This window comes from Acipenser ruthenus, chromosome 11, assembly GCF_902713425.1.
Source record: "Acipenser ruthenus chromosome 11, fAciRut3.2 maternal haplotype, whole genome shotgun sequence".
Taxonomy (NCBI): Eukaryota; Metazoa; Chordata; class Actinopteri; order Acipenseriformes; family Acipenseridae; genus Acipenser; species Acipenser ruthenus.
The window spans coordinates 43,774,147-43,786,801 of record NC_081199.1 but is presented as its reverse complement, the minus strand read 5'-3'; the positions used below and the strand labels follow the sequence as shown (position 1 = coordinate 43,786,801).

At 42.3% G+C, this 12,655-nt stretch overlaps 1 protein-coding gene and 1 non-coding gene across 18 annotated transcripts in view; one reads left to right on the top strand and one right to left on the bottom strand.

Moving 5' to 3' along the window:
* Positions 1 to 12,655, top strand: part of LOC117426490 (CLIP-associating protein 1-like) — a 93,286-nt gene that overhangs the window by 19,175 nt on the left and 61,456 nt on the right. For 14 of the 17 annotated variants that reach the window (XM_059034092.1, XM_059034091.1, XM_059034095.1 and 11 more), the window contains exons 3-8: positions 4,423 to 4,501; positions 5,039 to 5,142; positions 5,728 to 5,819; positions 6,003 to 6,078; positions 7,424 to 7,521; positions 8,830 to 8,894. In XM_059034092.1, coding sequence (XP_058890075.1) covers positions 4,423 to 4,501; positions 5,039 to 5,142; positions 5,728 to 5,819; positions 6,003 to 6,078; positions 7,424 to 7,521; positions 8,830 to 8,894 — 514 coding nt within the window. Of the gene's footprint in view, positions 1 to 4,422; positions 4,502 to 4,528; positions 4,792 to 5,038; positions 5,143 to 5,727; positions 5,820 to 6,002; positions 6,079 to 7,423; positions 7,522 to 8,829; positions 8,895 to 9,630; positions 9,752 to 11,828; positions 11,980 to 12,655 lie in introns of those variants that run through there. The other 3 variants (XM_059034103.1, XM_059034105.1, XM_059034107.1) reach the window with 3 other exon arrangements.
* Positions 3,704 to 3,830, bottom strand: LOC117427230 (U4atac minor spliceosomal RNA). The gene has a single exon (XR_004548215.2). It is a non-coding gene; the product is annotated as a U4atac minor spliceosomal RNA (small nuclear RNA).

Below are 12,655 nucleotides of genomic sequence, written 5' to 3'. Positions count from 1 at the left end.
GGAAGTGTATTTAACACCCTAATACTGTAGCCTCTACAGGACATCAGGGATGGAAGTAAGACTCCTATTGCATGGCAGTGTCACCCATTCCAGATTTTAATACAAGCTTGATTAGCCCAGGTGTGTCTTATTAAACTCCTAGCAAAACCAAGATTGGATCAAACTGCTGTGCAATGGGAGCCTTATTTCCATCCCTGTACATCTTTGTTTTTGCAGCCCATGCCCACCATGTGATTGGCTGTATTTCAGTTGGGTGTGTTCATGCGAAACACACTGTTTCTTTGAACTGCAATGACATATTGCTGTCGTCATTCAAACACACCTGATACAGGTGCATTCTATTATGTTTTTAAAGTTGCAAGGGTAAGGCTGGGAACAATAAACAAACAACTCCCATCTGGAATATCCAAAAGAAGAAAAGCAGGATTTTCCGAATACTGTACGGGTACATCTTGTGTCTTGTACAGCGAGAATGACCTTCGGTCTGCTATACGATAAAGTGTAGAAAGGTAGACTGCAGCAAACAGACATCCGTGAATGAATTACATACAGTTATACATTGAACAAGAGTGTGGGACAAGGCAGCTTTAAATCAATGAGGGCAGCAGTGTGGAGTAGTGGTTAGGGCTCTGGACTCTTGACCGGAGGGTCGTGGGTTCAAATCCCGGTGGGGACACTGCTGCTGTACCCTTGAGCAAGGTACTTTACCTAGATTGCTCCAGTAAAAACCCAACTGTATAAATGGGTAATTGTATGTAAAAATAATGTGATATCTTGTAACAATTGTAAGTCGCCCTGGATAAGGGCGTCAGCTAAGAAATAAATAATAATAATAATGAGACAAAATAGGGTGTAATACACAACCAGAGAACTACAGTACATGCCTGCTTCACACAGTTGTGCAGATTTAGCATGGCAAGATGGAAAATACCACAAAAGCACAGTAAACAATGGGCAGAGTCAGCAGATGAGTCGTTTTGAGATTGAGAAGAGCATGCTGCTAGAAAGATGTCAAGACGAAGGGTCCCTCTCTCTGATTTGTTGAAAAGGAAATGTAATGCAGATGGGCAGTGCTGCCTGTTCCAGTAGTGGAAGTGATGGGGTGTGCATTGAAGAAAGCAAGGAGGAAGGCTCTGAGCTGTGCAGACAGACCCTGCAAGGCTGGGGGGAGCTGTGGAGACTGCGGCAGGCAGGCTGCCATGTGGTGATCTGGCAGACGACCAAGTCTGGAGGATCTGTGTGCGTTTTAATGGAGTCATTGATTACAAGTGCAGAAAATGGCTACCGATTTTCCTAGAAAATGTGTGCAGGATCCTTGTGGGTCCGGACTGCAACTTAGTTTTATTGCAGGATCCTTGTGGTTCTGGACTGCAGCTTTGTTTTACTGCAGGATCCTTGTGGGTCTGGACTGCAGCTTTGTTTTACTGCAGGATCCTTGTGGGTCCGGACTGCAGCTTTGTTTTATTGCAGGATCCTTGTGGGTCCGGACTGCAGCTTTGTTTTATTGCAGGATCCTTGTGGGTCCGGACTGCAGCTTTGTTTTATTGCAGGATCCTTGTGGGTCTGGACTGCAGCTTTGTTTTATTGCAGGATCCCTGTGGGTCCGGACTGCAGCTTTGTTTTATTGCAGGATCCTTGTGGGTCTGGACTGCAGCTTTGTTTTATTGCAGGATCCTTGTGGGTCCGGACTGCAGCTTTGTTTTATTGCAGGATCCTTGTGGGTCTGGACTGCAGCTTTGTTTTATTGCAGGATCCTTGTGGGTCCGGACTGCAGCTTTGTTTTATTGCAGGATCCTTGTGGGTCCGGACTGCAGCTTTGTTTTATTGCAGGATCCTTGTGGGTCTGGACTGCAGCTTTGTTTTATTGCAGGATCCTTGTGGGTCCGGACTGCAGCTTTGTTTTATTGCAGGATCCTTGTGGGTCCGGACTGCAGCTTTGTTTTATTGCAGGATCCTTGTGGGTCCGGACTGCAGCTTTGTTTTATTGCAGGATCCTTGTGGGTCCGGACTGCAGCTTTGTTTTATTGCAGGATCCTTGTGGGTCTGGACTGCAGCTTTGTTTTATTGCAGGATCCTTGTGGATCCGGACTGCAGCTTTGTTTCATTGCAGGATCCTTGTGGGTCTGGACTGCAGCTTTGTTTTATTGCAGGATCCTTGTGGATCCGGACTGCAGCTTTGTTTTATTGCAGGATCCTTGTGGGTCTGGACTGCAGCTTTGTTTTACTGCAGGATCCTTGCGGGTCCGGACTGCAGCTTTGTTTTACTGCAGGATCCTTGTGGGTCTGGACTGCAGCTTTGTTTTATTGCAGGATCCTTGTGGGTCCGGACTGCAGCTTTGTTTTATTGCAGGATCCTTGTGGGTCTGGACTGCAGCTTTGTTTTATTGAGGCCATGTGGTACATGTTTCAATTAATGAAAGAAAAGGCTTACAATATCAGGCTAGGTTTTTGATGGATAAATTAAGTGTTTCATTTGCAGTGAATTCAGCGTGTGTGTGCTATAGATCAGACTAATGGCAAGTCTCTATTTTAGGTGTGATTTAGGTCTTTTTTTTTGTCCTTTTGTTATTGCATGATAACTAGACACTTGTGCTTGACAAGGAAGTGTCCTTCCTGTAGTAACTACTGCTAAGGTACTTTGCATAGAAATCAGTCCAGGGATGTGTTTGTGTTAGTCACCTGGGAGGCTGCAGTTAACATCATTGCTTTACAGGATACCAAACTAGATGTTGTATTATTGAATTGTGGTTTGTCACACTTGGAAAAAAAAATTATTGTATTTCTTGCTCTTATTGTATGACTTGTATTGTAACACTTGAATGTATTTGTATTTGCTTGCGATTGTAAGTCGCCCTGGATAAGGGCGTCTGCTAAGAAATAAATAATAATAATAATAATAATAATAATAATAATAGATGTTCTCTTAACATTTTACAGGCTTCTGAAACTTGCACCATAGCTCAGGATAGTGCCCAGGCGATGGGTAGATAAAATAAACCCACTATCTTTGTTTCTTGGTTATTATTAATATTATTAATATGGTTTTAGTTCTGAGCACTTCAGAATTCTTTTATTCTGTACTGTATATCATGAGACCGTGTCTGGATTTTGTTTAAAAACTATATAATACCCATGATTCTTTGGTAGCCTAATCTGCATACAAGGGATCTGGCAATTCCTGAAGATGGTACAAATAACATTATTTTTAAAATGCATCATAATCGCATCTGCAATAAGCTTTGTAAAATAAAAGGAAAAAGAATTATTCTTTATAAGGACGTGATTTGCATTGCAATATAAAAAGAATGTGGAATTCATGTTTTTAATAGTAAAGCAATATAAAGCACGATGAAGGCAAAATGGAAAATAAACCCAGAGAGCAAGTGGGTTGGAAATGAAGTTATCGTTCAAAAGGCAGCTTTGTGTTAATCATTTTTTAAATGAAAAAAAAAATACTTTTATTTATGTGACTAGATTCTGTTTCTTATACAAAACACTGTTTTGTTCTCCTGTCTGGAATAATAGAGGGGTGGCAAGTATTGTATAACATGATCTAGACATGGACATAATTACATAGTACCTGGTATTGAACAGTATGAAGTATGCTTCATTTTCACCAGTGCTAAAATGAAACACCAGAGGGCAGTGCTGGTGCAGTGAAAATATTTCAGTCTACTATTTTTGTAATGAACAATAGTAAAAGGGTTCCAAAAATTGCACCGTAGCCCAAGCTAACGCTCAGGTGATGCGAATGTGTTGGTATGGTGTTAGCATGGCTACTCTCACTAAACGTTCATTGAACAGCCACACAACCCCAAGACAAGGAAGGTTAAGCATAAAGCAGCTGGCACATTGATAGACACAGAAAGGGGTCCACTTACCAGTTATGGTGTATAGTTGACTGTCAGTTATCTGTCTATTCTTTATCATTCTGTACACTTCAGTGTATTTATTTGTTATAAATTCACCTTTTTTTGAGAATGCAAGCTCAGAATATTCCGATTTTGACTGGTTTTCCTACAAAAATGCAATACCCACAATCCTTTGCAAGGTTAATTTGAATACATGCTTCTGCTCCAGAGGTGATCTTGGACGAATCAAAATACAATTGTGTTGTGTATGAAACAAATGCTGTACATAATCAATGGAGGTTTTTTTTTAATTTTAACATGTATTTTAATGTATTATAGCTTTGGAAGTAATCTGGATGTAAAATCATTGATTTTGTTCAAAGATTTGTAAGGTTTGTTTAAAAAAAAAAAAAAATAATAATAATTACTCACTAAAACTGTAAAATGAGACCTGTTGATTTATTTAGATGTTGTTTTATTCCAGAATTAGAACACATTTGGTTTCAGTGCTAAAAGCTTCTGTAATTCAGTAGTTTTTCAGTGTATTTATTTTGTTTCTTCTGTTTTCCAGGTGGCTTTGCTGGGTATGGACATTTTATCTGCCTTAATCATGCGATTACAAGAGCGCTTTAGACCCCAGATCAGCACAGGTAAGAGCCGCACGTCTTCGCTGAGTGCACGTGATCTTTAGACCCCAGATCAGCACAGGTAAGAGCCGCACGTCTTCGCTGAATGCACGTGATCTTTAGCCCCCAGATCAGCACAGGTAAGAGCCGCACGTCTTCGCTGAATGCACGTGATCTTTAGACCCCAGATCAGCACAGGTAAGAGCCGCACGTCTTCGCTGAATGCACGTGATCTTTAGACCCCAGATCAGCACAGGTAAGAGCCGCACGTCTTCGCTGAATGCACGTGATCTTTAGACCCCAGATCAGCACAGGTAAGAGCCGCACGTCTTCGCTGAGTGTGTATATACATGATATTAATGTACAGTGTGCACACAATCTGTTTATATTTAACTTGCAATATGATCAGCCACTGCAGTATAACCCTGATCCCCTGAAACAATACATCAGCACAAAGGGGTTGATCAGCTGGTTTACACACGCTGTAAATTCTTCATGCGAGTGCTGTTACAGAGCACGCCTTCTAATGGGGATTGCTGTTGTTGTTTTAATGTCTTGCAGTCCTGCCAAGTTTAATTGACAGGCTAGGCGACGCAAAGGATCAAGTTCGAGACCAGGATCAAACTCTGCTGCTAAAGATCATGGAGCAAGCTGCTAACCCACAGGCAAGTGCCATACAGTGCAGTGAGAGCAGTGATTCCAGACTGCATTAGGGTTCAACTCCCTGGGGCCACACCTTCAATCGTTCTGACAATGTGTTGCTACAGACAGCCAGGACTGTCCTGCCACGCCCCCTTTCAATAACCCAGGTGTGATCCTGCGGCTGGATTAGTTAGCTGTTCTGTCACTGTGTGTGTGTCTGTATCTCACACACACACACACACACACACTCAGTTATACAAAACACAGCATATGCAAGTCCGTGAATAATTAGCATTGGGAGTCAGTTTCTTTAGTAACACGTTTATTTTTCATTAAACGATTTAACTGTAGAAAATAATAGGAGAGAGTTCATAACTGAAATCATAGATATTGTTTAAAACATTTCAGTTTAATACATATTTTGGACGTGCACATTCTTTTGTTTTACTGAATATGGCTCTCACCTACTAATGCTATATATATATATATATATATATATATGTATGTGAGTGAAGCTGGTTTATATCAGCTCAATGAAAGGGTAAGGTCTGTGAAGTCCCTGCTGTCTCTTTACTGTGAGATGCATTTTGTTTTCACTGTGCCTGCAGTATGTTTGGGACCGAATGCTGGGAGGGTTCAAACACAAGAACAACAGGACCAGAGAGGGAGTCTGCCTCTGTCTTATTGCAACATTAAAAATGTGAGTAGAGTCCCATCCCAGTGCACACTGATCTCGTCATCTCTGCATGCTTTAACAGTGATGCAGAATAGCTTGTGCTGTCAATCATGGGAAAGTCAGTGCGTTCAGTACTGCACTGCGAGCTTCAGTGCCACTGATGTTCTGCAAAATCCACTCATGCTGCTTTTTTATTTTGTTTTTCAGATATGGAGCTCAAGGTTTAACACTAAGCAAAATTGTACCGCACATATGTAATTTATTAAGCGATCCAACGAGTCAGGTAAGATGTTTATTATAATGTATTTAAATGTTTTTTTTAAGTTATTTATTTATTTTTTATATATTTTGAATAACTCTCCAGTTAAATGTTTACGCAGGGCCAGTGGAAGCTCTCTGCACTGGTATTGTTTGCTGACAGAGTCCTGCTAGAGCCCTCTGTTGGTGAAATGTGGAACTGAATGTTTCCTGGCTTTCCTCTGCTTGGACTGTGGCCTGGGTGAATGTAGTATCACAACCTCCAAAAACATCCCAAACAGACAGGGAGTGGCAGTGCATGTATTGATTTGGGTATTAGTGCAATAAAAATACTGCATCAGTTTATAGGACATCCAGTTTTGACACCAAAACCCCCTCCGGTTCAGATGAAACTCCGCTCTCTGTTTAGTAACACGGAGCCCGGCTCTCTGTTTAGTAACACGGAGCCCGGCTCTCTGTTTAGTAACACGGAGCCCGGCTCTCTGTTTAGTAACACGGAGCCCGGCTCTCTGTTTAGTAACACGGAGCCCGGCTCTCTGTTTAGTAACACGGAGCCCGGCTCTCTGTTTAGTAACACGGAGCCCGGCTCTCTGTTTAGTAACACGGAGCCCGGCTCTCTGTTTAGTAACACGGAGCCCCGCTCTCTGTTTAGTAACACGGAGCCCCGCTCTCTGTTTAGTAACACGGAGCCCGGCTCTCTGTTTAGTAACACGGAGCCCGGCTCTCTGTTTAGTAACACGGAGCCTGGCTCTCTGTTTAGTAACACGGAGCCTGGCTCTCTGTTTAGTAACACGGAGCCCCGCTCTCTGTTTAGTAACACGGAGCCCGGCTCTCTGTTTAGTAACACGGAGCCCCGCTCTCTGTTTAGTAACACGGAGCCCCGCTCTCTGTTTAGTAACACGGAGCCCGGCTCTCTGTCTCTGGGGGCGTTTCCATGTGTGGTTTTTTACAGGTGAAGTGGTGATGCGCGTGCACGTTTGGGAGAGCAGCTTGAGAGTATCAGGTTTGTGGCTGAAAATAAATCTGCAATGTGTCGGGCCTTTTCATTGAGCTCAATCACAGTGTCTCGAGTACAATCAGAACACATGGAAACTCCCCCATTGTAAAGATGTGCCCATTATCACTCGTCCAAGCACAGGGTTCTTACCCTCTGTACTAACATATAAAAGCACCCCCCTGTCGTTTTAATCTTGCTTTGTTAATCCACATACAGTACTGAACTGTGTGTTCTGCAATGGGGAAAATGCCTGAAAGTCTTAAATGTAGTTAAACAGTGCCCTCTTCTGGCTGCTTGTATTATTCCAGCTAGGTTGCACCAGTTTTCCATTTATTTATCACTGACTTGCGTGTTTGTTTTTGTTGCTGCACAGGTTCGCGAGGGAGCAATGAACTGCCTTGTAGAAATTTACAGACATGTAGGGGAGAGGGTGCGCTCAGATCTCAGTAAAAAGGGATTACCCCAATCAAGGTGCGTATTAACACGTCATACAGATATTAATTTTGTGCCTTATTTTTACCAAACAGCTTTTTGGTTTTGAAACCTAAAGAGGGGGTTTTAATTGGTCAAGTCTATTATAACATGGAGGCAAGTGCCTCCTGACAGTCAGTTTATACTAACAGATTGGAAGTGTGCGTGCATGCATGTGTGTATCTACAGAATAGATCTGTGCATGTGCATTGCAGGTACAGAAGAATGCTGAATTGTTGAAGAATGAGGGTGGAACTTGAACCCAGAGCCTCCACAGCATGCAGTGATAGTTTCACGTTGCAGGAATGTGCTGCCACAGTCTCTTGATGAGGCGGTCGGGGGTTGATGACATTATTACAATAGATGACGTATTATTCTGTATTGTTTTCTGAGTCTCTTTTAAGTCACATGTTAGTAGATTCTCCCAGCGGTGGTGGGTAACACTGAGAAATACAGTCTTATATGTATGTGTGAAATACTTTAATCTTCTTCTGGGGCTGTGGGTCTTATTTATACAGCAGAACCATGTGAATAAACTACCTAACATCATTCCTGTCACAACATCACTGTAGCCGCCACATAACGATCACGTGCCGGAAGTATGCTTCAGAGCACACGACACGATTGGTTCTGAAATGTAACGTCCACGGGTCTGAATTAGTGACTGGCATCCAAACAGGTAAATAGAACCCAGAACGTGTCTGTGTTTCGCAGGGCTCTGAGTAAGTCTGCTGTAATCTGGCTGTGTTTCCCAGGGCTCTTTGAGTAAGTCTGCTGTATTAGGCTGTGTTTCCCAGGGCTCTTTGAGTAAGTCTGCTGTATCAGACTGTGTTTCCCAGGGCTCTTTGAGTAAGTCTGCTGTATCAGACTGTGTTTCCCAGGGCTCTTTGAGTAAGTCTGCTGTATCAGACTGTGTTTCCCAGGGCTCTTTGAGTAAGTCTGCTGTATTAGGCTGTGTTTCCCAGGGCTCTGAGTAAGTCTGCTGTATCAGGCTGGCTGGGGTGTGACTTTGGTATCAGGAAGTAAGTGTGTGTGTGTGTGTGTGTGTGTGTGAGAGAGAGAGAGAGAGAGAGATTCTTTAGGACAGGTGACTGCTTATTCAAGGTGCCTTTCTTAGACTTGTTGTGTTTGCCTGCTGGTAAGAGCAGGTTGGTGTAAGCACAGTTTTTTTCCGTGAATTGGTCTGGTTAAAAGGGTTCATCTTGTTATATAATTTGGTATGCCTTTTCTCAGTCACGCTGCTTTGGATTCAGGAATAAATGCAAATGTTACATTTTTTTTTTTTTTTTCTGTTTTTCTCCCCAACAGATTGAATGTAATTTTTGCAAAATTCGCTGAAGTGCAAAAGTCTGGGAACATGATGCAGTCTTCAGGTGAGTCATACATCCACAGTAAATACTGCTTCAAGGGAAAGTATGAAGGAGGTTTGAGGTACTGAATCTGTTAAGATGGCTTTCCGATTTGTTTGATCAGTATCTTTGAGGCTGAAGCACGTGCACATTCCCTTTTAGTAAAGCCATTCCTGTTTTTATTAATGCTCAGTTTGTTTGTGGTTTTGTTTCTGCAATAAACACTGCAGCCTTGAGTGCTTAAATGCAGCCTTCAGGATACAATAGCAAGACCAACACTGGAGGCGTGACTTTAATGAACCCTGCATGCAAAATGTAATAAAAAAGAAAGACAAGATCACGTGTGTCTTTAGCATGATTCGCACGCGACTGGAAACCAGGTGTCCTCCGAGATGGTCAGAAGCAGAGGACGTCTAGTAACCTCCCAGGCGTGGATTCGTTTTCCTCAAGAAAAGTCGGTGAATTCAAATTGAAATGCGATGCTGTGGCCAGAGAAGGCGCTGTTGTGTATGATTTGTGAACCATGGACTGTGTGTAAATAACTAATTTTATTGTACCTTATGTTTTGTGTTTCCCCCCGATCCCCGATTTTGGTTCTGCCCAATCGTTGCATTTTACTGAACTGTAGAATCTCAGGACAGATCGTATCAATTTGAATATTAAATTATGGTTTATTGTAAAGACTGGTGTTGCTTTGAGGCGAATACTCCGCAATGCTGCATCAATTCTGACATAACACTGACATGGTCTATTCACACAGGATTAAAAAGACACAGGACCCTTGAGTTTGAAATTTTACAGAAGGTCCCGATGTCCTGAGAAAATGATCTGGGATAAAAGGAAATGGACGGTTCGCACGGGACTGAATTTCATGGATGTCGGTAAAGATTCCAAAACCACCTGTTTATGTGGTGATTTTTTAGCCCTGTGCGAATCAGGCTTTGTTATCGTTAGCATTCTGTTAGGCATAGCTCTGTTTACCTTGTTCCAGCTATGGGATGCTTTCAGTTCTTAGTAAACATAATCTTCTAAAGTGTCTTTTATTAAAAATGACTGGTGCTGGGACAAATACCCATTAAACGCTGCTTGACATGTATTTGGTGTGGTCTTATTTTCATGATCTATACAGTGGCGAATGTTAATAGAGCCGTCCCTAAACCCTGAGATGTGTGTTGGAGAGAGGTGTTTAGCTGAGGTAGGGACCACGTGGAAATATTCCTCTCACTGAAGGGTGTGTTGACTGTACAAAGAGATGTTTCCATGCCTCCAGCCTCGCACAGCTCTGCTCTTTGAGCTGAATTTCAAGATCCATGGCAGAAATACTGAGCAGTTCCACAGCTGTGGTACAACAGGCTGTGCACCTTTCTGTGTGCAGTTTCCATTCAGAAATACTGCCATACGCTTCCCCATCAGATTTCGAGCCTTGTCACAGTAGAACTGTAATGCCGTGCTGTGCGTTCTTTATAAAGTAGGGCACCCTAACAGTTTGTGTGATTTGCAGCAGAGCCCTGTTTTTGTAAAATGTGGGATGTTCGAACCGAGCACCCGCTCATCATGATTCAGGGCTGTGCTTCGGATTCTCAGAGCTGTTTGAGAACGTGGTATTCCTCCCGGAGTGGTTTCTTATTCTCGTTGTTTCAGGGCTAGTAGCAGCAGTAGGGGTAGAGTAGAGGATTCAGGGCTGGTCCTGAAACCTGTGATACTGTGATTGCAGGGAAAGCAGGGGCAGAGATGACAGCTTCATGATTCCAGTCTGAAGGAACCGCAGGAATCCACTGCATCCTTCACTAAATTGAATCAAGCTGATGGAAAGGAGGACAATGCATGCTGGAATGTCTTTGGTGGGATTGTAAATAGCTTTGCATTACTTTGAAAGCTGGAAGATATTGAGTGTAGCTGGAGAGCTGTGCTGTGCATAGAAAGCATTGTTGAAGAGAACTTCTTTATATATGTATTGAAAACACATTTTTAATGCAGCTTTTTTCTTTTCGCCCACTAACAAATCTGTGCGGGACACGTCTAGTGCGCACTGGGCGGGACACGTCCAGCACGCACTGTGCGGGACACGTCCAGTGCGGGACACGTCCAATGCGTGCTGTGTGCTTCAGCTGCTTTGCAAAGCTGTCTGATGAAATGCATTAGAATGAGAACAATCCAGTCATTGCAAACTGTGGCCTCAGTATCGGGGCACCTAGTGTTCTGTTATAAAGATTACCAGAGGTATATGTTATCTTACTCCTGAAATCTCTACTGTACATAAACTGGCATTTGAACTACAGTGGGTTTTTTTTGTTTTGTTTTGTTTTTTCACTTGCCCAGATGGCTGTTTATAAATGTTTGAAGAAGTTCATGCTGTCTGCTGAATTTGGCGAAATGCCCTCCCTGTCATGTGCTTGAAAACATCCTTCAGAATGTCATGGTGTCTGGCACAAGCGATTGCATTGAAAAATTTATTTTGAATACTTCTGAATTTGTGGTTCAGGAGAATTTTCATTAAAGGGTAGCGGGGGGCGGTGCAGTTGTGATAAAGGACCTGTATGCTGTTCGGAGCCTGTTTTAGTGCACACGATTGCTGCCTGATTTAACTTTTCATATTGTGCTGTTGGTAATTTTAAAGTCGATGTTAAGGCGTTCTTCTTCTGCAGTGCCGGGTGCTTTCCTGTGGAAATGGACGTGGAAACTCCAGGTTCCATTACAGATGATAGATGAGGGATTAAAAAAATAAATACCGGTACATAAAAAAACATTCCACTGTTTCCTCTGTGTGTAACCCAGAGTTTATTCGACATACAGACGTATAAACAGAAAAGCTCGCTTTTTAAACTGCTGCAGTCCGCTGTGCCTCATTACCATGGAAAGAATGCCAGCTGTCTTGTAAACTGAAGGCTAGAGCTGAGACATAGATATTATGCTAGCGGGATATGTGCTGTGAGATGCAGGAGGGAGCAGCAGGCTTTTATTTTGGAAAAGGGTGGCAGTTGTCGTCTGCGAGGTCACAAGACTAGGAAAAGGGAGGGTGAGATTCTAAAGGAGCTGTATCTAGGGCTCCTTGCACAGCGCACTGTGTGTGTGTGGAGAAGGAATCCTCTCACTATGACTGCTGGAGAAGGTAAGATTCTAAACTGGATGGCATTTCTATTTTATTTAAAAGGGAGAGAGGTAATCGGGACTCAGGAATGCGTGTCCCTTACATTTATCTTACAAAACGATGGCAATTTCTGTGTCATCGATCAGCAGATGATTTTGTGTTGGTATGCTGAAAAATCTCCTTCACTCTGTCATAGTGTGTCACTTTTTTGTATTGCCTCTGCTATGCTGAGTTTAAAAAGAATAACAACATACCGGCTTCATTACAGTTTCATTTGAAAGATGCTTTGCATCTTCTGAAAACAGGCATGTGCTTCTTTTTGTAATATTGGTGTCATGCGGTGCTGTTTTCTTCATGACATTTAAAGCCGTGTTTAACACTTTGCTGGGATTTCAATCTCTCTTCCATTTTTTTGTGAGAAATTAATTGTGTTCATATACAGTAATACTAAAATGATTATGATTATATTACTAATGTTGATCTAGAGTATTAGCAAATTGTTCTTCTATATATCTAGAACACTCTTTTGCCTTTTTGAATTATTGTAGAGCAGAAACACACACACACACACACATATATATATATATATAGTGTGTCTAATTCTATAAGTTGCATAACTGAAGCAGAGGCACTATGATGCAGTTCACAAACAAGAAATGACTTCATTCAATCATTGACAGCCTTGACTTGTATGGAA